Below are 27,344 nucleotides of genomic sequence, written 5' to 3'. Positions count from 1 at the left end.
GGTTCCAATATTGGGCCAGAAATGGTTTCAAATGGCTAATCACAGCCCAGTATTGTTCAGCAAATGCCCAACACCGGCATAATATTGGAGAATAATGGCAAATTATTGAATATTCATACTGCATGCCATTGAAGATGCATAACTTCAAATATGATTAACAATTGTTATTGTGATATTTAAAAGCCAATTTGGTTTACATGAATGTTAGGCCATTATTAAACTATAGTTATGTATCATAATAATTAATTAATCAACCATTAAAATAATATGAATGTATGTTATCATAATGATTGAAAAATTCTTCATTATAATATTTTATTTAAATAATTTTATCTTTAATTTAATTATAACTAATATTAATAGTAATGAATAAATATTAATTCATGTATTATTGTTAATTATAACTATCACTTAAGTGAATATTATAATCAAGATATTCATACGCTCTTGTATTTATTAACTGTATTTATTAACCATTTATTCAGAAATCAAAACTGTACAACTTTTCATAATTCATATATTAAAATTACAAACAAAATTAAAATAAAACAGATAAAAACAAAAATCTTTAATTTTTGGTCAGAAAAATAAAAACTTTATGGAATTTTTCGACTGTCTTCTCAAGCTTTTTTTAGTCCATCCCTGTCAATAGATTCTGACAGCCATTTAGTTATTTATCCAGTTGACTACCTGTTGATGCAGGATAGCTTTTTCTTACTTCATCTGCATAATAAAATATGGAATAATAAGCAGATGGAAAGATTATAATGCAAAACTTTATTATAGAACATTTATGATGATAATGATATGATGATGATTTCTTAACAGATAATGATGATGATGATGATGATGATGATGATGATGATGATGATGATGATGATGATGATGATGATGATGATGATGATGATGATGATGATGATGATGATGATGATGATGATGATGATGATGATGATGATGATGATGATGATGATGATGATGATGATGATGATGATGATGATGATGATGAATCACTTTCTCCAATTAGAGACAAAAAAGTAAAAAATGAACATTTATTATTAGTAATTTTTTATAAAAATCACTTTACTAAAAGATAAATCCTATTAAATATAAAGTCAATTCTAAATAGAACAAATATACAAATTTGAGTTCTCAATTTAAAAAAAAATTGTTTATTTTTGTATTCGTTATATTATATAGTGATAATATAAGGCTTATTGTATTTGATCGATGATCAGTATCTTCCAAAAAAATCCTATTTAACTCTAAGAATTTATCTATTCCTTTTAATGGAAATATAAAGTTTTCTGAAAGATTTCCACTTTTATTATGACCATGCTGCACATGTTACTCTGACTTAATTTCTCCCAATTGTTTAATCACACTTGCAATGATTGTTATGCAAACAGTTCCCTCTGGAAAAACATTAAAGCAATTATTTTTCCTATAAATAAAAATATGAAACATTACATGGTACCAGAACTTTTGTGTCTAAAAGCAGTAATGTCACATAAATCTGAAGGAAAACAATACTTGACATTCTTATTTATTATCGGTAAAGAGAAATATTCAACATATGGACTTGGAATAAAATAGAAAATAACGATGAAATTGATCGTGCTAAAAGAACTGTGTAAAAGATTCAAAGAATACTGTTTACAGAAAAGAACTCTGATTTTGGAAAGAAGAAAGTTTTTCTTGCGAAAACAAGATGTTAATGAATTATTTGATTTTTTTGTGGCTGATTTAAAAAATCTGGCTCAAACATGTGAATTTGAAAATATTCAAGATGGTCTTATATTATACAAAATAATTGGCGGAATCAAATCAGACAAAGTTCTAAATAATCTACTTCAAAAAGGAGCGAATTTAACTTTAACAAAAGTGATTAGCATATGCAGAGCTGAAGAAGTTGCAAATGTAGAAATTAAATCAATTACACACAAAAAAGATATTGATGTGGTAAAGAAATTTATAAAGCCAAGACAAGAAAATGTGACAATCGGACAGATAACAAAATGGAGAAAATTCATGAATAACAAAAAGCAAAACAGATTGGCTTAAATCAAATCTACAAAATTGGAAGCAAATGAATAATGGTTCAAATACAAAACAACAACAAAGGCAGTGCAAGAAATGCAATAGAACACATGTACCAAAAAACCGTCGGGCAATTGGTCAAATGTGCCCCAAATGTTACAAAAAAAATCATTGGGTGACTTGCTGCTCAAAAGACATACACGAAAATTGCTTTGTTGAATACCATATTGAATCTGTATCATCTGTGAAATGAATTATAAAAAAGAAGCTTTGATAATCTTCAAAATTATAAATATATTAATATGTGGAAAAATCAAAACTGGAGTTGAAGTTGATGTTATGTCAAAAAGAGTCTATGATCAATTAACATCACGTAATAATCTCACTCATACAGATGTTAAACTATGTTGCTATGGAGGGAATTGTATTACTGTACTTAAAACATCAAAGATGATGTGTTACTTGTTGTTTCCACTACATAAAAGTTGGTTAAATTTTATGTAGTGGAAACAACAAGCAATCTCGTTTTTAGCTTACAAACTTCCCAAGACTTGCAAGCTATCAAACTACTAAATGAAGTGCCAACAGCAAAATAAAATATCTTCTCTAATCAAAATAAAATTAAAGGAAAACAATGAAAAGAGTAAAAAGAAGAAATACTAAAAATGTATCCAAATTTATTTAATGAGTTGGGTGTGATTGGACCTAAATATCATATTGAGTTAAAGAATGACTCAAATCCTTATTCATCCCCCAAGGAAAATTCCTGTCACCTTGAGTAATAATTAGAGTAAATCAACCAACAGAATGGGTAAACTTACTAGTAGTCATGAAAAAACCAAATGGGCAACTAAGACTCTGTCTGGATCCAAGAGACTTAAACAAAGCTTTAAAAAGAGAACATTATCAATTACCCACTTTCGAAGAAATATCAACTAGACTTTGTGGTGCAAACAATTTTACAAAGCTAGATGCAAATAAAGTTTATTGGCAGATTCCGCTGAATAAAGCACTATGTTAACTATGATGAACACACCATTTGGAAGATTTAGATTTACACGTTTACCTTATGGTATACATTTGGCACAGGAAGTTTTTCATTAAAGGTCAGTCAATGTTTTGATAATCTTCTTTTTGTGTAAAACTGGTATTGATGATATTCTAATATGGGGCACAAAAGATGTAAATCACAATGAAAATCTTATACATTGCTTAGATCAAGCTGAAAAAATGGGAATGACCCTAAATATTGAAAAATGCAGATTTCGAACAAAGGAGTTGGTATACTTAGAACACAAATTATCAATAAACAGAATACAACCAGATAAATCAAAAATTAGAGCCATCAATGAAATGCCAAAACCTCAAAATAAAAAAGGAGTTCAAAGATTTCTAGGCATCGTAAACTATGTTGGTAAATTCCTACCTAATAGGAGTCTACAGAACCATTTCGAAATCTAATAAAAAAAAGGAACACATGTAATGGGGTGAAGTACAAGATCAATCTTTCCATAAAATTCTCCTTCCTATAAATAAGAATACGAAACATTACAAAACTGTGAAAATATCACAACACAATGTCTAACAACATCAGCCACAACTTGTTTTATTAAATCAGGAACTATACAAAAACAAGTTTTATTTATAGGAAATATTCAGGTATACAGAGTCTCAAAAAGGACTCTAAAAATTTTAAAAGTCATGAAATCCTCATTTTTACATAAATTCTAATGTGTTAGAGCTTTAAAAATTTTGAGAGACTTTGGAACTATATAAAAATAAATATTATGTTTCTTAATTACATATTACATTTCTTAATCGCATATTCTATTTCTTAATTACAACTTTTCTGTTTTCAATTACATCTTACGTTTTCTTAATTACAACTTTACTGTTCTCAATTAACTTAAATTATAAAAAAACTTACGAAATCCAGATGTGTTATTTGCGCTAGAATTAGTTGGCGAAGGTTTATCAATTCGATCTGTAGAGGTGGTAGAAGTTGACTGTCGACACGAAGGTGGAGGAAGAAGTGTGGTGCAAAGGTTTGGCCTCTGCCTTTTTCATCTTTTCTGGAAAATTATAATTTGTAAAAAAACAATCTTATAATCAAAACTATACAAAAACATATACAAATTAAATACCTCTAATTTTCAATATTCTTATATAAGGATAGAGCGGCCTTTGTGATTGAGAATTGCTAACTTTCTAATTTTTGTCCATTGTGTAGCACTGATTCCTTGTAAAATATGGGGTTTAAATAGTTATTTTCCCACTTAAAGTAAGTGTATTTAAGAAGGTTTCAAGATACAAAAAAAACTTTGTTAACAGAGACTTGTTTTTTATTTGTTTTACCAGCCGATCAGGTTCCTTTGATCAGGTTTTTTTTTTTTTTTTTTGCATTTTAGAATTAGTTTATACTTTAAGAAATGTTGATATATTCACGCTATGCATAAGCCAAGTTGAACAACACTTTAAATAGTAAATCAATATTTTGGTCTATAAAATCAAAATGGTGCCAATAAAACAATTATAATAAAAATTATTGGTATTACATAGTAGAACACTCATGTAACTACTATTTTAAAAATAATGACCAAATATCGCGTATAGGTAAATATCACAGTTTTCAAATTTTAAACTAAAAATAAGTCTCTAACCAGTTAACCCATCGAACCAATCATTAGCCAATCAGACTGAAATTTTATCCAAAGTTTGTTGTAGCCAAAGGCCAAAGTTTGTTGTAGCCATAGGCTACATTTGCACTAATTTTTATCGAATTGTATTGAGCGGTTCTCATTCTACAGGTGTTTTTATTGAAGTCAAAATTTCACTTATTTTGAATATTCAAATTAAATTTTTTCCGCGAACAAAATTAAAAGTTTTTAAAGTTTGCATCACAGCGCTTCTTGATTTGTACGCTCTCTTTTCATATAAGTGGCGCTCTTGGGTCAGCTAGGTTGGCATTATCAAGTTCCATGATAAGCTTTACTAATCAAACTCAAAATTTATAATTATTATTCAGCGAAATATGTGAGATGACGAGTATTCGCAAGGAGGATGTTATTTCAACTTTACAGCATCTAAACTTACTTCAGTATTATAAAGGCCAATATGTAATATGTATAACTAAAGACGTTCTTGAATCGCACATGAAATCGATGAAAAAGCGAAAAATAAGAATTGACCCAAAATGTTTACATTGGCAACCTAAAGATTGGAGTAAGAGAGGCAAATGGTAAAATATTTTTAATTAGGTAAGACAGCAGGTTTTAGGTTGTATGAAGTGTTTTTTAATTTTTTTGTGTTAATTTTAATGTTTTCTTTTTTAGTGATCGGCTAAATGTGCTGTCTTGAGGAAACTAAATGTAAATTTTGGGAAGCTCTTGTGACAATATGCTAAATAAAATATTGAATGTAAATATCTATTTAAAATAAAATGTACTAAACAAAAATTTGTCATTCTAACCTGTTGGGTATTTATCGATAACTGTTTGAGATTTATTATTATTGTTAATATTTAAGATAAGAGGTTATTTAAACTAAGACTAGCGTAATTGAAAACTGTTTAAAATTGGCTATTTTTTGCCACGTGATATTTGAATTTTTTCATTAAAAAAAAACAACAGATTTTAGAGCTTTTAAACAAATACTTTAAAAACTTTTAATCTTTCATTCAAAAGTTTTTTTAAGCAATATCTTTTATTTTTATTACTTAGGTAAATTTTTAATTTTCAAAATAAATGTTTGTAAAATTTGTAGTTACAACAGGCATTATTTTGTTCACTTCTCTTTTATGGGGTGCTGGTAAGTGTAGTCGAGCTTTAAAAATTCGATTATTTTTACTGCGTAGTTAATCCATTATTAATGATCTTACTGAGTTAACAAAAAAATGTTTGAGTTATTGAAATTCTCATTTTTGTAGACAGCGCCGACTAAAAAACTTTTTTAAAAAAATTTAGTGGCGGAAGTTCGTATACCCAGGGCCAGATTTTTTCAAGGCCTCCAAAATTGGTAACTTTGACATTATTACATTCTATTCTAAATAATTTTTGATAATATACGTATAATGACTTAATTTAGAAAGTTCCGTCATGTAGAAAGGTTTGGGTCGCGCTCTGAAAATTAGGTTAAACTTAAAAATTGTTTCCGACAAATTTATCTAGTGTTACTCGCTTGCAATAAGTAACAAAATTGACTAATAGTTATGAGCGAAATTAAGAAATAAGTCAACGCGAAAAATGGTAATTCCAAAACAACTGCGGAAAAAAAAATTTAATAATCTACCTCATTATGAAACAGATTCTTTACGTACATATGGCCCCAGGTACAAGCAAACTGTATGGCCTTGGATACAAGGCTTGATAGCCTCATGAAAAGTATCATTTTTTTACAAATCCAGATAGAGAGGAAGCCTACTGAGCTTCGTATTTAGTACGTAAGTTATAAACAATATAATATATAAAAACTTATAAAGAAGCATTTTCTCTAGGATTGAAAACTATCTATGATACCAGCGCCAAAAAGTTACTTTATCCGTCATAAAGCGTTTTATGATTATAATTTGACGTAGCAACGGTGAGAATTAAAATAGGATTGAAAAATTAAAAAAAAAATTTATAACTAATCACCTTACTGAGAAGCGTAATTTAGAAATTTATAGTTTTCAAACAAAGTGGGGTAGCCCTATGCACACGAACTTCCCCTACATCAAGTTTTGATAGAGAACCAGCCTACATAAACAATAAATAAAAGATGTTAAAATGCGTTTTAAAATCATCTAAACGTTGTAAGCTATGCACTGTATACCTTCAGTTTGCCAACCATTTTACCACAATTCTAATAACTTTTTTTATTTTCTATCGTATAATGCATGTGATGGAAAAGCAACATGTATTGGAAAAACTAACAGCCTAAGATATGAAACTAATTTACATATTACATGCAGAACAGGTATTGGTTCAGATAAATTTGATCAGAATGTTTACATATACAATAAAAACGAAACTAATTTCAAGTTATTTCCAAGTTTAAAACTTTTTAATAAGAAGTTTCTTCTTATATATGGGGCTGATCGTTTGAGAATAAAAACATGCCGCCTAACCAAGTACCTTGGTTAGACAGTATAAATTTCAGCTCATGATCGTATCGGGTTTTGCATCCATTTAAAATAGTGCTGAGCACAAAATCCGGATCAATCCATATTCGGATTACCGATCCGGATTGATCCGGATTGAAACAAAAGTAACAATCCGTTTAATCCGGATTAAAATACCAAATCCGGATTATGATATAAATCCGGTTTATTCAAAAAAAAAATACTTGGAAAAATTAAATATAAAATTTAAAAAATTAAACACTAATATAAACATTTGGTGAAAATTTAAAGTATTTACATTGAGTTACAACCATTAAAAAAAATCAAAATCAATTTTGTCGAAAACTGTTTTTGCGTAAAAATTCCCATTTTCCCCGATTTTTTTGAAAACTACTGAAATATGATATTAGATGTAGGTAAGTACTCTGCTTAGAAGTAAGTATCAGACCTTTTATTCAGTTACTGACATCCGTAAGAGACTAGACTACTAGAGACAAGAGAGTACCCAATACCTAATAGTTAATACATATTAAGTATTTTAGTAATGCACAGGACACAAGATTACAAGATGTTAATGTTGTTGAATAATATTGATTAAGATAAATAACTGACAATATAATAATAGGATTGTTTATAACATAATAATAACACAATTTTTTAATGAAATATACACATATTCGTAATTTTACGAGCTACAAAAATGCGCAAACTATGGCCGTTTAATCGTGCATTATTCGATATTTCGCCGAATATTTATTTTTTCATGCATGTGGCCGCACTAGTTGGGTCTCCTAATTCTAATCTTCATGGGTTATTCTATTATCACATGTATTATTGTTGTTCAGAAGTGCTATAAATAAATATTGTGTGCGTTCTACAACGAGTTATCAGATATCAATTATTATTGTACTTTTATTAATATTTAATAACAGTCGTCAGTCATGAGGCAATGTTATTTATTTTCAGTACTCACTGTTCTGTAGTTTTTTGTAGTCTACTAGTTACTAATTTACAGCTCAGTAATTTGTTATTACATTAGTACTTATTACGTATCGTATCGTAATTTGTATTATATCATTTATATTTTGTTATTAAACTGTTGATATTTTAAACTTTACCTATTAAAAATGTCTCAAATTTGGACAAGTTTTACCAAAGGTATTGAAGAACACAACAAGCACTTAGTATTATGCAATGCCTGAATTTGTATGAAATGCATACAAATACGCACATAACATCTCCTTTTTTTACTAATAAAAGTAGTGAAAAATACTTGCTACTTTCTAATTCCTAGTTCCTACCTCATAGGTGGGTATCTAATAATAAATTGTGAAAAACTCGAAAAGCCTGGTGTATTTGCTATTAGGGGTCTTATATTAAGTCGATTGTCAATAGATCTGAGATCGTAATTCGAATTATTTAGGTTGATACTTGATAATAATCAAAAAATAGCTGATTATCTCAAAAACAATGAAGCCGGATTGGATTCGAAATCCGAATCAACGGATTGAATCCGAAATCCGAATCGACGGATTGGATCCGTGAATCCGGATAAAACGGATTGATCCGAAATTCGGATTAAATAATTGTAATCCGTAATCCGGATTGGTCAAAATAATGTTCAGCACTAATTTAAAACATATATGAAATCTATTTAAAACAACTATGATGTTCATTTAAAGCAACCATGACGTTTAATTAAAATATGCATGATCGTCAAAAAGCAACCATGATTTTCTATTAAAACATTTAGCGCATGTGCATATTGGATTTTAATTAAAACATGCCGCGAAATTCCGTTTTGTGTTCCGAATTTCAGAACTCAGAATTTGTTTTGAGACTAGTCGTTGATCAAGAAAAAATTCGATCTGAAGCTTCATGCTGCAATATTCCGTTTCCCAAGATATGTGAGATGTTGTTATGAGACTCAATCTGAAGCTTCATCGTTAACAGGAGTTAATTGAAACACAATACAATTAACTTTAAAAAGATACGATCGAAAGAATTCAACACTTCCTGGTTCTGGAGGTGGCGTTCGTCGCGTTATTTATAATAAAGTGGTTAGAAGAAGAACTGAAGAACTTATGAAAGATAATACAACAACAAGTATAATTGAAATTAAAAAAGCTTTAAACGTGAATGTATCTATGACAACGGGAGGGGTGACCATCGAGACATTTGTTTGCGCTAATTTTAAAATTAAAACTAGAAATGGAAGTATAAAAAAAGTTTTTCAGACTTACTTTAAATAATCTAGTAAATTTTTATTCTGATTTTTGCTGCTTAAAAGCTTGGTAATATTGCGTGTTTTACAAAATAAATATTATATTCAACTATAATCAACTGGTAAAAAAAAAGATTCTCTTTATAAAATTAAATTACAGATAATTTTTTTGTACAGATGTGGTTAAGAGAGTTAAAGTTAAAAATCAAGCAAATGCAATTTAAATTTTGTTACAATGCTAGCAATTCTACACGGGCTGATTCTCAGTTTGAGTTCATATTAGGAAATTTTTTTATGTGTGGTATTTAAGGTGTTAAATACCACACATTCGTGTCTTTTTCTTTAACTTTGTCACTAATTTGGCATCGAACCACAGACCACTTGGTCCTGAACTCGAACTCTAAACACTGCGCTACGGCTGCATAAATTTCACCCCGCCTGGTTTAGCGAAATTTAAACTTTTCTTTACTGACATAAACAATAGCATTAAAATTATATACATAAAACAATTTAAACATTCACAAAAAGCAAACATTCAAAATGCTGAAGGGGCAATACTTTTAGAGTTATAATTACCGGAACAAATAATTTTGATACTAACTGCAGCAAAAAATTTAAAAGGATACAAGAATTTTCCTAATGTATTCATTAGTCTGGATATGATACCACCACAAGCCAGGGCTAAGACTAGTAAGCTAAGGATATCAACTTTATATCAAAATGGTGCAAAACATGACAAATGCCTTTAAATATATAGAACAAATGTAAAGTAATTCACATTGGAAAATTAAATAAAAAGCTTAAATGTTAGGTAAATGGGCCTCAATTATCAAAAGTGGATAATGAGAAATATTTAGGAGTGATAATTAGCTCTAACTTAAAATAGGACCGGAAATAAACTCTGAAATAGCATACTCAAATCGCATACTGGGTCAGTCTAAAAACTCATTCTAATACCTTAACATTACCACTTTTAACATGTACTTCACGTCAATATCACTTCCGTATGGAATCCAATTAGAATAATTCCATATGGAATCCAATAAGAATAATTAAAGCAGTTGATACAGTCCGGAGAAGGGCAACTAATCTAGTAAGAGAAGTTAGTGATAAAACATAAAAGGATAGGATCCGCCGCCTTGTCTCACAACACTGAAAGAAACACAAATAAAAGGAGACCAAATACAACAATTCAAAATTAAAAATAGGCTACATAAAACAAACTTTTCCTGGCTTGTTTACGATCAACGCAAGAAAATCAAAACCACGGCACAAGACAAAGAAACTTTCTAACCAGAGTACAAAACAAGTCTGATGTCCGGTACAACTTCTTCTCAAACAGGATAGTTAAACGATGGAATCAACTACTAGTAAACTTTCAAAACTGAAAAACAACAAACATTTTTAAAAACAATTATGATAAATTTATAAAAAATGAAAATTTAAAACTACTTAAATGGCCTTTATAGTTGCCATTTCTCACGACTTGTTGTTATTGTTTGAAATTAATAATAGTAATAAGTTAAGTATACAAATATTTATTTAAGTTAATAACTAATTAGCAATTTAACAATTCGTATAGCTATAAAAATTTAAATCAATAATTATTTAAAATATTAAATCCATAAATAACTATATGTTGAATATATTGAAATTGTCATTAAAACAAAAGAAATGCTGAAATTGATATAAAAATGAAAGCAATTCTAATACTCTTTAAAGACCTTGACGTCCGAGATAGGTAGCTCCAAACATTCCACCCCAATTAGGATTATCTTTGCATAATTTGGGTTCAGCTTTCCATTCACCAAAAAATAACTTCCAATTCATGGTTTGATTATATTTACAATATACACAGTGTTCATCGAGTGTTTTGTTGTTTATAAATGTATTAAAATTACTTGAGTTCCAAAATGATCTAATTTTACTTGGATAACTGCCATGAACTCCAATATAAGAAGAACATATGTCAGTTTTTTTCTTAAAATAGGATACGTGTTCAGCTGGCGGATCATGGTGTAAGCGGGTATCATGTTTATAACGAAAATTGTTTAAACCTAGATTATTTATCCAAATTCCAATCATTTGCCCAGCCCAACGATGACATAACATTTTTTGAGGATCTTGGTATAAAAATTTTTCAATTAAATCACTTGATAACAAAATTATACTTTCGTCAGGACGCACCATATCTTTAATACAATGCACCCAACCCCAATGATACAGATTTTCAGGAGGCATTGGTATTTCGTCAAGAAGTTTTTTTATACATAAAAAATAATCATCATCAGTTCGAAGGAAATAATCAAAGATAAAGTTTTGCATAGCCCATGCCATATGATAAAGAAATCGTTTCCCAAAGTCGTATCCGCCTGTCAAATTTTGAAAATAAATATCTCCATATTTATATGACTCTAATAAAAGACGATGTCCATCAGTTTTTGGATCTTTCCAATCAGTCAAGAACACGCATTTGACAGATAACTAAAAGTTTAAAATTTTGAATTTAAAAAAACATCCATTATTTCTATAACAATATCAATTATAATGACTATAAAAATACGTAATTATAAATGCTAAAAATATATGAAAGTTTTGAAAATTAATACAATTTAGAAAACAACGAGAATAATGAGGTACTAAGAAATATGATGGTTTCAACATATTATATCTTTTTACGTATGAATATAATGAATATACACACACACCAGATGAAAAGTTCATAAACTACATGTCCATGTCGGATTGTGTGACGTTAACATATGGATATACAAGATTAATTAGAAACAAGACACTTTTTCTTAAAACCTAATATACATTTTAATTGTCAATTTTTTGATGTTTTTATACTTTAATTAATGAGCACACGTACATCCAATTTTTATTTCAAAGCTCTGTAAAACTATTTCTTCAACGTTTTTTCAACATTAAGCAAGCGCGCGTTAAACACGCAACTATTAAGTTTATAAGTTCGAAAATCCATGTAAGTAGATATAGGTAATGTCATCATTACCTATCCCATAACACTTTCTCTCACTGTCTGAGGTCAAAACTTTTTTTATTTTTTTAGTATATTTAAGTGTCTAAAATGAATCTATCTACATCAATTTCTCTATTTATCTTTATTGTCAATAATTTACTCTCCTGCTGTTAGAATTAGAAACAACTCTCAAAAATTGTCCCAGGCACATCTTACTCTTGCTTTTAAACAGTAAACTCTGTTAAGAAAGCCTCAAATACAACATTAAAAGCACTTAATCAAGGTGCATTCTAAACTTAACATAAAAACCATTCACTCAATAGATTCTATATCTTTTATTTGATTAGTGTTGTGAGTTTTTCATAATGGCATAATAACGGTTACCCGTGATTCTCCAACAAATAAATACCTCAAAGTTCACCATACTTCTTTTCTATGCACCGTTTAAATTGTTTTTTAAAAATGTCAAGGTACACAAATGCCCTCCACAGATTTTTTTCCAAAATATTTATTTTCAATAAATATTGCATCCGCGTTTTTTAGTTTTCAGTTTTTGGCCGAAAGCCAAAAACTGAAAACTAATAATATCTTTGATGCTTGTTTTGATAGAAATGGTGATTTTATACCCAAATATAAACCACCTTTTCGTGCGTATTTGGTTTATAAATAAATCTTGACCACCCAGTATTTTTCTCTAATTCGACCTTGATGTACAATTAGATTGCAACTGTCTGACGCCCACTAAACACCAGCATCCCCAGAAATCTTCATCATCTTGGTCGATACACTTGAAAAACCAGCAACCTCGTATAACTGAGTTTTCTGAAAATATTTGATTTTACTTGACTACAGGTTTAAAGTTTTGCTTGCCAACTTTAATCAATCACTAACCTTATACTAAAGAAAAAGAATTTATTTCTTTTCTAAAGCTAATTATTGAAAACGCAGAAATTAGTCGCGAAGGAGTTACAAAATTTTTTGGTATTCTCATCGACGAAATATCTGAAACATTTTGCTTATATCGGAAATAAAATTTCAAAAAGTATTCTATACCAATAAAGCAAACTGAAAGACTCTATAAAAAAATAAAAGCATGCTTTAAGAATAACGAAATTTAAAAATAAAAACAAGCATGCTTAACCACTTTTTGAAATTATGAATATTTATACATTATTTGGGCTAAACATATTTAAAATTTTATGCCTCAATTACAAAAGTAAATTTCAACAATGTCCTTTAATTTTTCATGATCTCTATGAAATAAAACCTAACTTTAAATATATTTTGGGCACAACAGGCACCTTAATTAGAACTTTATGCAAAACTAAGCAGAAACAATTTAAAGTTACATACCGTGCTCCTCATATTTGGAATAAAATCTTTGCAAAAAATTAATGTTAAACACGCGTAGAAAATATAAATCGCTTTCAAATATTAAACAAAAATAATAAAAAAGACTTTCAGGTCTTCTGCGAGTTTTTTGCGAGTCTTTCAGGTCTTCTGCGAGTTTCCTGCTGTGTTTTTTAAACATTACATTTCTTTTTGCTCAAATATATAATTTGTTTATTTTTGAATGTATATAAGTTTTTTATATTACGAACTTTAATTGTAAAAAAACGAAAATAGCTGTAAAAAATAAAAATAAATTAAAAATATATATATACTAAACCACTTCAGATAAATCTTCTTTATTCTAAATAAATTCGTTATTTAGCAATTTTTCAAAATGAGCCACTTACCTTGTTTTTAATTTAATTTCAAAAATATGTGTTTTTTTAATTTAATCATTTAATACAGCGTTACATACATAGCCCTACATAATATAGCCCATTTCCACAAACATCTCTTTTTATCCTAAGCATTTGCTTTATAACTCTGAACCAGTACCGTGTCTATAGCCTCCAAACCCCCTAATAGGGAAGGGAGCAGCAACTTTAGGGACCCAATTGCAAATTTATGGGCCCTTTAAGAAATTTAAGAAGCTTTTTTTATAGTAATACTAAGTAGGAATTTTTTAAGAAATTAGGGCCCTACTGAAAGGTTTTGGTGTGTGTGTTGGGGGAGGGGGTCTCCAACCCCACTAAGCACGGCACTGCTCTGAATACTAGATTTCTTTTGCATTCTAAATTTAGTATCTCACCAAATCACTTGACACATTTATATATTTGATTAAATAAAAAGCACATTTTGTTTTTTCATCAAAATATCAAATATTTTAACATTTAAAGATTTAAAATAACGAATAATAAAAACACTTATTTAGAAATAAGGGAGTATTACATTATGCATTAACATGCACTGTTTTTATTCTAACTTATTTTCTATCTAGAATATGTAAAAAAAGATTCAAGAATATTTATAATTGAAAGTTTTTGTTCTTTCTTTTTTAAACCTATTAAACCTATGATTTTAAAAAATTGTTGAGTTGAAATTAATTTTTTAAAGTTACTAAAAAATTCACCAAACGTCGCGAAAAAAGTACTTTCTCAAATACAGTTTAAAACAATTTACTCAAAAAATATTTGGTGCTCTCCGCTGCGCTTGTTCAACCAAGTTTTATACCCTTTTTGTGAGGCAACATTGATTTCTAAACTGACGCAACATTTATTTAACTTTGTATGAGGACAAACCAGAAATCTATAAAACAGTTACCTTGCATTAACATTGAGATGTTTAAAACTTTCACTAGATCAAGTTTTTTTTTTGCTCTTCTAGTAGTCATTTTAATATATTGAAAATTGGCTGAAATTGGGCTAAATTTGGTATCAATATCAAACATCTCATATATGTTACGTGTTTTGTTTTTTGTTGTTTTTTCGGTGATATGTTTTGTTTATATTTGACCATATATATATATATATATATATATATATATATTTATATATATATATATATATATATATATATATATATATATATATATATATATATATATATATATATATATATATATATATATATATATATATATATATATATATATATATAAATGTGAGGATGTATATAATACATGTACACAAAATGACCATTTTAGCTATTTGCAATATATAAACTACAATCGACGACAATGTTAATTATGTATAGATTTTTCCGCAGGTTGCTTCTACCAAATGGGCCCCGAATGGGAAACCCGTCGAAATCCCAGATTTTTATCCCAGATAATTACCAGATATTATATAACAGTATCTGGTTTCATTTTTCAACCGTACGCTACCTGTCTGAAAATCAGAACACAAATCCTTATGAATCACGTTCCCGTAAACCCAGACAAAAAAGGGCCCGTTTGCTAATGTTTGCAGGGTTTGCATACTGAAACAAAAATCAGAAACATGTAATCAGTTTAATTAATTTTGCAGAACGGTTTGCGCATTGCTCAATATTTTTTATTTTGAGGATTGTGCGAACTCATTTTTCAATATTGTTTATCAATATTTTATATATAAATTTAGTTTATATGTATTTAAACTGAATGTATATAAAAATATATTTTTAGTTTATATGTGGGAGTATGATTTATCTACTTAAATTTTTATCAACCTTTTTATTTTGAAACCCTTTAGCAAGTTTAACATAAGAAATAATAATTATGTCTTAGAACCATTCTGTCGAACGAAATTCAATAAATTTTGTGTCACTTATCGTGCGGCTCATCTCTGTAGCAAAATTTTTTTGCCTAATTTTGACTAACCCCTTACTTATCCTGTTTTAAAAAATAAATTTAAAGGTTTCATTCTCTCTATTGAATATATTATAAAATACTTTTAATTAATTTATCTTGTGACGAAATAATGTTTTATAGTTAAAAGTCATGTATGTTCAAATTTTATTTTATACTTGAGTTCGATTTATATTCATTTATAAGTATGATTTTTTGTTTATGTTGTTTTTACTTACTCTTTTGTAAAAAGGCGTGTTTATATTATTTTACTCCCTCTTGTAAAAGGCTTTCGACGATAAGATCTTGTGATTTTCTTTTAGAAGCCTTGTTTGCATGTGTAAAATAAGTAATACAGTTAATTCCCGGTTAGTTAAACACCGGTTATTTTGGTCCCTTGAAATCGCCTAATTGATTACTATTAAAGTTCTCCAGTTATTTTGAACCACGGATAACTCAAACTTTGTGAAGTCGAATAATTTTTACATCCTCTATCAATCAATTTCCTCGGTTAGTTTGAACTTTTTGTGTGGGAAATAAAGAAATCAAAGTATCGCGATAAATTTTTTTTTACTAGTCATTCCAAATAAAACATAAATAACAGTAGCCTAATAATATCAGTATATATAACTGAATAGAATCGTTATAAGACGTAAAATAATGCTACAAGTATTTATTAATGTTAGAAAATAAATCTTAACAAAACACCGTTAGAAAAAGCAATTGTTTTTTGCTTTTAATAAATTTCTTAATAAAAGATAATAATAATAAAAATTGTAACAATAATAGTAATAATAATAATAATAATAAAATGGTTATAGCTATGGTTTTATATTTTAAAAAATAAAATTCAATATTAAGTTGCATTGCAATAGCTTTTGAGTTGATTGTTTTTAAAATAATCATTGTCTATCTTGTTTTTAAATTTATTTATTGTTTCTTGATTTATTGTTTGTGAGGTCAGCTTGTTCTGATTGTTTCCAATTCTGTTGGTAAAAAAAAGTCTTGGTAAACACAATTTTATGAGCTGGTTAGTGATAGAGTGCTGATTTCTTAAATGCAGTTGGTTGGTATTTAAAGGGTTTATGCAACTGATAGTACCAAAAATTTTGTGGATTTTATATTGATAGATTAGGTTACCCCTTGCTCTTTGTGTTTCTAAAGACATAATTCCTGACCTTTTATCAGAGAAAATCCTCTCTGATAAAAGCTGCAAAGCGAGTTGGTATAACTAATGAAGCTTTGAGCATTGAATTCATGCAATTTGACAAGTTCGATAGACCAGATAATTGTATGGAGACTCCTGAAGAGCTATCAATTTCATCCACACCATCAATCATGAGCACTGATTCCTCTTTTGTTGTCTCTCCCGATAAAAGAAAAGGATTAGCACTGTATTGGAAAAAAAATTTGAAAGTGCTCAAACTTTGATTAAAGAGTTGCATGAGAAGAGCATCCAATTAGAGGAGATACCAGGTTTTATGACCATTAAAAAAATAAAGCCAAATCTATCAACCAATTCAACACGAATAACTCAAGTGCATGGATTCATGAAGGCTAAAGATGTTTTGAATTTAGTTAAAGACATAAATGAAAAGAAAGAACAAAAAGTTTGAAGTTTTAGTTCGCTAAAACTTCGGTTTCTTAAATCGAATTTCCTTGGTCCCTTCGAGGTTTGAGTTATCAGTTAAATGACAACTCAAAGCTTGAAGGGACCAATGAAATTCGATTTAACGAACCGATGTTTTATATATATATATATATACGAGTTTATATATACATATATATATATTCTAATACAAATACTAACCTTAGCTTACAATATTGAGCTCTAATTTTTAATTTTAATTGTAAATAATCTCCTTTATCAGATCTTTTTTTAACTGAATTCTGTTTAAAAATATATATATATATGTATTTAAAAAAATATTTCAGAAGTATTTAGATGCGTATACCCTCATCAAAAGCGATTTTATTTATAAAATTCTAAATACTAGCCTGATGACCTTTTTTTCAGACATAAATTAAATACTTTATTTTATGTCTGTTTTTTTAATACCGGTTTAAAACAAATAAGTTTTACCTTTGAAGTAGATTTGCATTGTTTCCACCAAGTTTGACGGATTGCAAGTCTTCGATCAAATCGAGATGGTGCAGAGGATACAATAAGAATCATGTTTATTTGTTCAAGTTTACTTAATTTCAAAACATTCAAACTTCTATACACTGTATTTTTACTCAATTCTAAATTATTGTTTTTCATATACCGCTTCATCATAATATCTTTTGAAATAGATGGTTGGATCATTTTATCTAAAATTGACTTTCGAGGTGAATCGTCATTGAAGTGGTATGCGTTTAAAGTTTTTAAAGTTTCGTTATTTTTCAGAATTGCAGGCAATTCTGAAAAGTTATAACTGTTTAAAAGTTCCTCTTGATATAAATGTCGAACTTTCATTTGATAAATATAATTACATTTTATAATAATGCAAATTGTTACCAAGTTAAATATAAATGTAAAGAAAAGAAGTTTTAATAAATAATTATTTTGAAATAAACCGCTGAAGCAAAGCAAAATGACATTCAATAACGACATATTTAGTAACTCAGTAACTTTTTATTTTCTCAGCAACTTCATAACTCACTAACTTTTTATTTTATCATTTATTGCTAAATGAAACGTCGCATCTTTATTAACAGTTTCAAAGTTAAACTTAAACAGTTGCAACATAAATAGTATAAAAAACATAAATAAAAATAGCAGAGTTCTTGAAAAAAAAAATTCTTTTACAATACCCAGTATTTTTATTTGTAAAAGAAGATCATTGGATTAGCTAATGAATAAACAAGGTTAGCTTCAACCTTGTTTATTCATTAAATCGAATAAAAATTGATCAATATAAAGTTATCGGATCTGTATTTATTGTAAAACATTTTGACTTATGTAAAACATTTTGTACTATTAGTCACAAAAAATTAAAGAAATCGGGTAAAAGCAAATTAACTGTAGTAGCCTCATTTAGTTAATTGTACTGATCTTATTAATTTAACTGTGCTAGTCTCATTTAGTTAACTGTAAACTATGCTTAGAAATCAGTAGAAACATCAAAATTATCTTTAACTTTCAACTCATTCGTAACAGTACGATTACTTATATATTTTGCTATATCTAATGTCAATCTTACTAAAAATTTAAATTTAAAAGTTTGAACTTTATGTTTTTGGCGAATTGCTAAGTTCATCAAAACATTCTCTCTTGAACTTTTAAAGAGTCTGTAGGATTATAAACCAATGCAAATTTAATAAAAAGTATAAAAATTCCAAACAGAATTAATATTTTCAATGATAGTAGAAGCCTTCACCTTACTAAATACTTAACTGTAAATAGATGCATCAACTTTTGTAACTAATTTTTCATAGTTAAAATAAATAAATATATCGATGACAAAACAAAAAAAAGGAATGAAAGTTTAATTTAAAAGTTTTTATCATTTTAGTTTATACAACCATAATTATATTATATCATTATATGAATTCTCAACAATATTTTACTTTTAAATATTTTAATCTTATTAAGTTAATAACTTTTACCCAATTGTTTTTATGTTTGCAAACATTATCTGATTAGTTCTCAATTAAAAAAAAATATCTTACACAGCTGCATTTTTTAGTTTTGTTTATTAATATTTATATTTATTGACTCAATTGATTAATTAAATCAGTTTGTGCTGCAATTTCAAAATGTTTTAGGCATTTCTAACTTTTAAACATATTTCCGACAAACAACACATAACAGAAATTCAAATATCATTTCGAATTTTATAGTTGGTATACATTTTTTAAAAATTATTGAAATTTATGTATATAGTTAATGTAAATAATTTATGTATATAGTTAATGTGAATAATTTATGTATATAGATAATGTGAATAAATTAAATAAATAAAATATGATTTTGTAAAGAAGATGCTTACTTAGATTTTATATGACGTAATATGACGTAGTATGAGTAAAAATGTGCCAATAGTTTTGAATAATAAACTTAGACAATGCTATGCTCAACTTAGCGTAGGGGCAATTTCATGGTTTCAGACGTGACATTCAGACATGTTTAAATATGTCATTTGTTATGAAATCAAGAAGTTATTGCTAATATACTTTTATTGTTAATACAATGACGGTGTGTGCTGTTAATCATGTTATCATGATTTTTTTATTTACAATACTGGCTGTGCTGTAACTAAAATCATATGGTGTTAGACGTGACGGCCTAAAACTCGCCGAATTGCGCCCTTCGTTACTCTTAATGCGAATCCAGTGAAAGTAAAGACAATACTGCTTAAATATTTATTCGAACTCTAACTGAGATACATAAAATTTGTAATATGTGTTTATTTGAACCATTCTTAACTACTGCATCCTATACAGCTGAATAAATTAACAGGGTCAGACGTGACATAAAAGTGTCGGAAGTGACAGTCTGCCATTACAAGTGCAAACCCAGTGAAAAATAAAACCGCGTCCCACATGGGTTCCACGTGGGTTCCGTGTGGGATTTACGTGGGACGGATTTTCCCATGTGGTATCCGTATAAAAATTTGTCACTGAAAACCCATTGCTCTCTCTCTCTCTCTCTCTCTCTCTCTCTCTCTCTCTCTCTCTCTCTATATATATATATATATATATATATATATATATATATATATATATATATATATATATATATATATGTTTGTATTTATATATATAATATTTTATAAAATGTTTGAAGAAAGTTAGAACATCCTAAAAAAACTTTGGTATTGTGCAAGCCGAAGCGATTTACTTAATTAAATCGATAAAAGACGGCGTGTAAATCGCAAAAAAAAAATGCTTTCAGTATTTATTTTGAATGTATATATTGATACCATTTATTTTAAAATAAATTTTTTTTGCAACACGTTTTTTAATTTTATGAAATTTCGTTATAATGGTTTATGGTAAATCCCACATAGGTTACAGGTGGAAAACATCACATGTAAAAGATCAAAAATGCTACACATTTTGAATCCCAAATGGGATAAAGTAGCAAATACCAGATTAAGTTAAGCCTCTCTGAAAGCTTCGATGATTATTTTAAATTACTATTTAAGTAGCTTTTAAAAATTATTATGGAAGCATTCGTACTTATATTTGTCTGGTATTGACTACTTTTATACCATTTAGTTAAAATATATGTGGCGTTTACGATCTATAACGTAGTACTTTCCACCTATATCCCATGTAGGATTTACCATGTAAAACTAATGTGGGATTTAACATACGAAACTCATATGGGACAAAATAATAATTCCCATATGGGTTACATATGGTAAAAACCCACGCGTATCCCATATGGGATTTACCATATGGAATCCATGAGGGACTTACCATGTGAAACCCACATGGGACAAAATAATAATCCCCACATAGTTACATATAGAAAAAATCCACGCGTATCCCATGTGCGCTTTTCAATGGGAAAGTGCAGCAAAAAAACATCACTATGAACAAAATTATGAAATAAAAACCAAAAAATCTCAATTTTGATCATGTTCACTGCAGTTTAAGATGCATCCAGGTCCTTATCAAACTTATAATGATATCAATTTCCAATAATAGGGGTTGACAAGACCCTCACGATATCAGTTTTAACCAACCAACTTTTGTCTGATTTAGTTGGCTTCATAAACATGCCCAACCGCTATCTGAGGAACGAAACCTCAAAATCATCCTTATCACATGTTTCTTTGACCCTAACATAATTGACCTGTTTTTGTTTTGTAGAAAATTTTGCTAGCACATACAGGCCTAAAAACTTGGCCTGCTGAGCTGAAACGTCAACACTGGCATCAGTTTTTTTGTTACCAGCACTACTGATTGTGCATGTCTCTGACAGCTCCACTGTTTCCTTTCCAAAATCAAGCAGTGTTTGTTTTGTATCACTGAAATATCTTTTGCAAGCAAATATGTAGAGTAGCTGAACTTCAATGTAGTGAAATGGTCGTGTCTGAGGCAAGGACTTGCAATTTTCCCATCTGGCTTCTAACATCCCTTTTTCATGTTCTCTTTCATCTGGAGAGATGAGCGCCAGTTTGAAGCTTGATGCAGCAGCCTCGGCACATTTATAAAATAAGTTGGCATTTATAACAATTGCTTTACCTGCTAGCACTCTGGATCAAACAATGCGTTTTACTGTTCCTCCCACCCCATCAACTGTCCCTTTTCCTTAGGTGGTGGCAAAGAAATTCTAGACAAGATTTTTCAACATTTGTTCCTCCTTTAAAAAGGTAAGATTTTTAAAAAATAACTTATGTTTTCAATGAACGGTATTTCGCTTGCTGAATTCTGTCTTGTTTACGTCTCTTCTTCAATTGCTTATTTGTTAATATCCCAGGCAGTGACAATCTTTTTTGGTTTCTTCATCTCTTGGTCCTTAATTTTATATGCATCTTCCTGCTAGCTTCAGTACTCTTCTTCAGTTCTCTGTACTCTTTGCACTTTTGAGTATTAGGCTTGACCATCTAAAAAGTTTAAATGTATACAAGTATTTAGTTAGTTTCACAATTAGTTTCACTGCACCATGCCCAAAAATCATGCAATTTTACAATTAGTTTAAAATATTATCAAAATTTGTTCAACAAAAACTCAAATTCAAGTTGATACTAAAATGCTTACCTCATTGCTTCAAAGTGAACTTAAGTAAACTGTTAACCAGAAATTGAAAAGTGAATCATTGGAATTTAAACTTTGTTTACATAAATCTGCTTGTTTACCTAGAATATTGAACAACAGAATAGTATACATATTACCATAGACATAAAGTATTTAGATTCAACTACATAGAACATTCATTTGAGCAACAATACCGTTTGTGCCAGGTTGAAATAAAACAATTTCAAACTTGTCACGTCCAACACTGGCGGTTACGTTTAACATTGTCACATCTGACACCATAATATCTGCTATGCGTGTAAATATTTTACCACAAAAAAATCTACTTATACACTATCCTCACAGAGTTAACTTTGAACATATGAGCCGGTATCTTTCAGGATCAAGTCTTATGGCTGGTAAAAAACTTTTATAATAAAAAGTGTCAGACGTGTATAGTTGTACTTTAATTAAACTGTTCCTTATAAAGCAAAGAAGAGGTAGAATATGAATTACTTCCTTTTTTAGTATCACAAGTGAACCAGTTTTATTTTGTAACTAGCAGTTGAAGGTACAGTATCATATAGCCGCATGCAACAGAGGTATAAATGTTCAACATAGTTACCGAAATGAATTTGCTACATAGATTTTTTTTTCAACAAATTTTGACAACTTACTACAAGGATATAATAAATTTAATATTAGAACTGAAACCTACAGTCATTTACCTTTCATTTAATACCAAATTTATTGGGGCTTGTTAAAAGGTAATTTTGGACATGATGGTTAACGTGTTGATGGAATTACTAATAGGCAAATAGCGTTTACTCTAAACAAATAGCCAATAGCTAATTGTTAAACTTCGGTACCAAAGTAAGTTACCGAAGTAAACAAATAGTTGCGCGAATTCGTTAAACGAATAATAACATTTGCTAAACAAATATTACTATCGGTTAAACGAAGTTTAACGAATAGCATTTCACGAACAGCAATATCGTTTTTTTTAAATAGTAATAATTTTTTTTTTTAATAGTTAAACTATATTAAATACTTTTTTTTTTTTTTTTTAATTGTTAAAAGGTTCTAGTACCGGAGTTTACCAAACAGTACTATTCGTTTCACGAATAGTAATAACATTTTATTTTAAATTAAAATTTTTTTTCACGTATGTACATTGTACATAGATATTTAATCTTGTCAACGCAAACTAATTAAGAACAAGCTTAGAAAAAAAGAGCAAAGTTGTTTGACACAACTTTACATTTTTGCTTTGGATCTAGGTCTTCTTAAACAGGCCACGACAGCTCAATTTCCGTAAAATTAGCGAAGGCCGACTTTTTTCCGGTTAAAACTATTTTTTATCTTTGCTTTTGCACACAATCTTCAGAAACAAATAAAGAGCTGATGTTGGGCATTTTTTTTCACATTACGAAATAAGTTAATTACAATAAAGATTTAAAGAGTTTACTGAGTTTCTCCCACCCCACCCCCTTTTTTATTTTTGATTATGATAGAAAATTTTATGCAGATTAAGAATCGTATAAAAACATAGGTCTGAAAATTAACAGATAGTGCTCTAATTCATAGTTGAAATTTAAAAATTTACACTAAAAAACACTTTTTATTACTTGCCATTTTTTAAAAACATTTTACATTAAAGTTTACATTTAGAAATCAATCGATTAGAAAGTCTTTAATCCGATTAAATGCTTATCCGCGGATAAGCATTTAAACGGAAGTTCACGCCTCCTTCCAAACCAATGTCGCAAAACTTGTCCAGAAGGGGGTTTGATCTTTTTTTTCTGAGGCAAGTGCGCTACCACTGCGCCACGGCTACTCTGCAATAACTTTTTCACAATAATTGTTTCAAAAAATGTTTGCCAAAATGCAGCAAACTTTTTTAACACTTCGAATAAGCAATAGAAATTTACTATTACAGTTAATAAAAATCTCATTAAATCTTCCTTTGCGCAGATATGGTAAAACTTCATTCACAAAATCACTTTAAATTAAAAAAAACAATAAATAACAAAGTGGACTTAATTATCAGATGGTTCTCTTAGTCTTCCCCAGTTCAGATTACTAATCAAAGCGCCATATTTTTGAAACATTTCAAAGGTTTCTGTTTCTTCTAAAATTGAATGTAATCCTGGAAGTTTAAAAGCAATAAAATCTGTAATATATAAAAGCCCTTGTTTGTATTCATTTGTTAACATCCTCACAATTTTCACATATTGACATACAAATTCCACATCAAGTTCACACTTATCACAGTGGTGGTGAGTAGGAGGAAATATTTATAAAATATGTTTGCTCGTCTAGCAACTTTCTAGTTTTGTTGATTCTAAATTTTTAAATAACATTTTGCACAGTTATCAGATATGTGCCACCTGACCCTTGCCGATATTTCCTAAACTATTTTTCTAGTGCATCTGATTGCATATGTCCCAAAACGTAACGCTGCAACTGTTTCATTACAAAAAACTTTAAAAACTAACTCAGCATTTTATCATTAAATTGGTTTTTGTAACACAGCTTTTGTTAGTTCACCGTTGTATGGATAACTGTCACTGTTAAGAGCAGTGTTAACGGTGACAGTTATCTATTATCAACCCAAAGAGGCTTTCTACCTGCAATTATGGCTTGTTGAATTAATTCTTCTATCGCACTCTTTTGAAAATTTTTTGTAAGTTTACAAACTGGAAAAACTTTTATAACAAGTCGTGGACCACCAAAAAGACAAAGAAGCATTAATGCTAAAACGTTGTAGCTCTCGTACACTTAGCAAAGCAAGCTTCTCTACGAGATCAAAATATACTGAACGAGATTTTGAATAAAAATGCAATGCATCTGAAATGTCTTATAAAGAAAATGGGGTATTGCTTTATTTATTTAATAAAGCTATTTGATCGCTAGTATAACTTGTTCGCTTAGAATCCGTTTCATTATTAATAACATAACTAACAGTATTCTCCAGTTGAGAATTATATTCTCAACAGCCAACCTCCAACCATTATCACATCGTTGTAATGTTCCTTCTCTTTCTCTTTTCTACAAATACTATAATGGTCACTGCTCTAAAGAGCTAGCGTCTCTTGTGCCATCTACTAAAATTCATTCTCGTGTTACTCTTCATTCAATTAAATCCTTTTTCTGTGACTGTTCCTAAGTGCTCCAACTCTTATTCCTTTTGTTTTTTTCCTCGAACATCAGTTCTTCGGAATTCGCTTCATTCATCTTCCTTTTTTGATTCATATAACTTACAATCTTTTAAGTCTTCTTTCAATCTTTATCTTGCTCTACAATTTTCATCTTTTCTCTTCCAGTAACTTCCAACTCTAATTAGTGGTTGCTTGCAGCCTTGTTGGAAGCGAAGATCTTAAAAAAAAAAAATTTTTAAATTCCCTTGTTTAAAAAAAGACAGTTTAACTTGTAAGTGTTGGTTATATCCAGTAAAATAAATATCTCTAGAATCTTCTAAAGTTATATATATTGAAAACTTAGGTACTGGTCTACAATGTTCATATGGTATCAAAGATATATTTTTTTCTTTTTCAGCAAAATAAAAATTTTTTTCACAGTTATTTATGATTGACTTCAAATTTTACAATTTAGTTAAATTGAATAGTGTCCATTTTTTTTAAAGTTTCGAACTCATCAGGTAAACTATTTCCTTCAGAGCATATTAACTCAGTGACATCTCGTTTTCTAGACGCTATTGGAATACAAGACACTGGTATACCTTTAAAGATTGATGGAGGATGCATTGGAACAAAACTACCACCTTTGACTTTTTTCAATTCTGCATCTTTAGGCCTGTGCTGAGCACAAATTTGCTTATAATCTGTAAACACAAAGTTTGCATTTAGAAGTTTTTTAATTCATAACTCGCAATCTTTGGATTTAAAGGGAAATCTATACATTGTGAAATAAACATCATCTTTTATCTTTGATTTGTAATTTAAAGAGCAACCATAAACGCAACATTTATTTGGCATTTTACGAGTTTAACTATAATAGTTTAAATCAAACACCTAAAGTCCTCATTGGATTTTAGTTGTTTGATTGAAACTATACTGTGGGATCGTCCATTATTTACGCAACGCAAAATATATAAAAAAAACAGAAGTATGAGATATTAGGCTCTTTTACGCGGGGATTTTCATTAAACTTAATAGGCTGTTTTGATTTTTTACTTGCTTTTGATTATATTATGTATAACTATCAGAGCAGGGTTAAGTACTTCTTGGCCTCCTAGCACTTTAGGTCTTCTGGCCCCTGTTGGCCTACTAGTATAATGTATTTTCTTTTGTATTTAAACAAGAATCTTGTGTTATTTATTATCAAAAACAGGTTTCAATATAGAATAGGTTTTCTTTCTTTTATGTAGATTACTCATTAGTTTGTACGTGATCTCATAAACATCAGCAATCATTTAAGATCGCCCATAAAGCACTGTAGTTGCCACACTGTTAATTTCAGCATTGTAATGCCTCTTGCGTGCTCTTGGGAGCCTTTGAACAAAGACATATTCATCCGTGTTGACCGAAGACACGGCTTTCTTTTCATATTGCTTGAAACTGGAGCAAACTTGCTGCACGTAATGCTCCAGGGAGTTGTACAGTCTTCAACCATACCTAAATCAAGCTTTACAAACTGCAGTTTCTTTTTAACTTTG

At 29.1% G+C, this 27,344-nt stretch overlaps 2 protein-coding genes across 7 annotated transcripts in view; one reads left to right on the top strand and one right to left on the bottom strand.

Moving 5' to 3' along the window:
• LOC100213192 (histone acetyltransferase KAT5) overlaps positions 1-5,492 on the top strand; it is a 51,162-nt gene extending 45,670 nt beyond the window's left edge. For 3 of the 6 annotated variants that reach the window (XM_065805610.1, XM_065805607.1, XM_065805611.1), the window contains exons 10-11: positions 5,063-5,294; positions 5,370-5,492. In XM_065805610.1, the coding sequence (XP_065661682.1) occupies positions 5,063-5,279 (217 nt within the window). In that variant the 3' untranslated portion in view covers positions 5,280-5,294; positions 5,370-5,492. The remainder of the gene's footprint in view (positions 1-5,062; positions 5,295-5,369) is intronic. The other 3 variants (XM_065805608.1, XM_065805606.1, XM_065805609.1) reach the window with 1 other exon arrangement.
• A 5,389-nt stretch (positions 5,493-10,881) lies between these two features.
• LOC101237488 (uncharacterized) lies at positions 10,882-18,697 on the bottom strand. The gene is made up of 2 exons (XM_065805605.1): positions 18,078-18,697; positions 10,882-11,843 (listed from the first exon to the last, which is right to left on the bottom strand). Exons 1-2 carry the CDS (start codon positions 18,588-18,590, stop codon positions 11,076-11,078), a joined length of 1,281 nt encoding a protein of 426 aa, XP_065661677.1. The 5' UTR covers positions 18,591-18,697; the 3' UTR covers positions 10,882-11,075.
• Positions 18,698-27,344: the final 8,647 nt, after the last annotated feature.

This window comes from Hydra vulgaris, chromosome 09 (genome assembly GCF_038396675.1).
Source record: "Hydra vulgaris chromosome 09, alternate assembly HydraT2T_AEP".
NCBI classification, from domain to species: Eukaryota; Metazoa; Cnidaria; class Hydrozoa; order Anthoathecata; family Hydridae; genus Hydra; species Hydra vulgaris.
The sequence above is the reverse complement of the archived record's forward strand: the minus strand, read 5'-3'. Positions and strand labels throughout refer to the sequence as shown.

What these genes read in the sequence shown, in the direction of transcription:
- LOC101237488 (XM_065805605.1), bottom strand. Translation starts at nt 18,590, where the DNA reads ATGTCGTTATTGAATGTCATTTTGCTTTGCTTCAGCGGTTTATTTCAA. An exon ending in AATGCAAATCTACTTCAAAG is followed by an intron (nt 11,844 to 18,077) that starts GTAAAACTTATT and finishes TTAAACTTTTAG; the next exon opens with TTATCTGTCAAATGCGTGTT.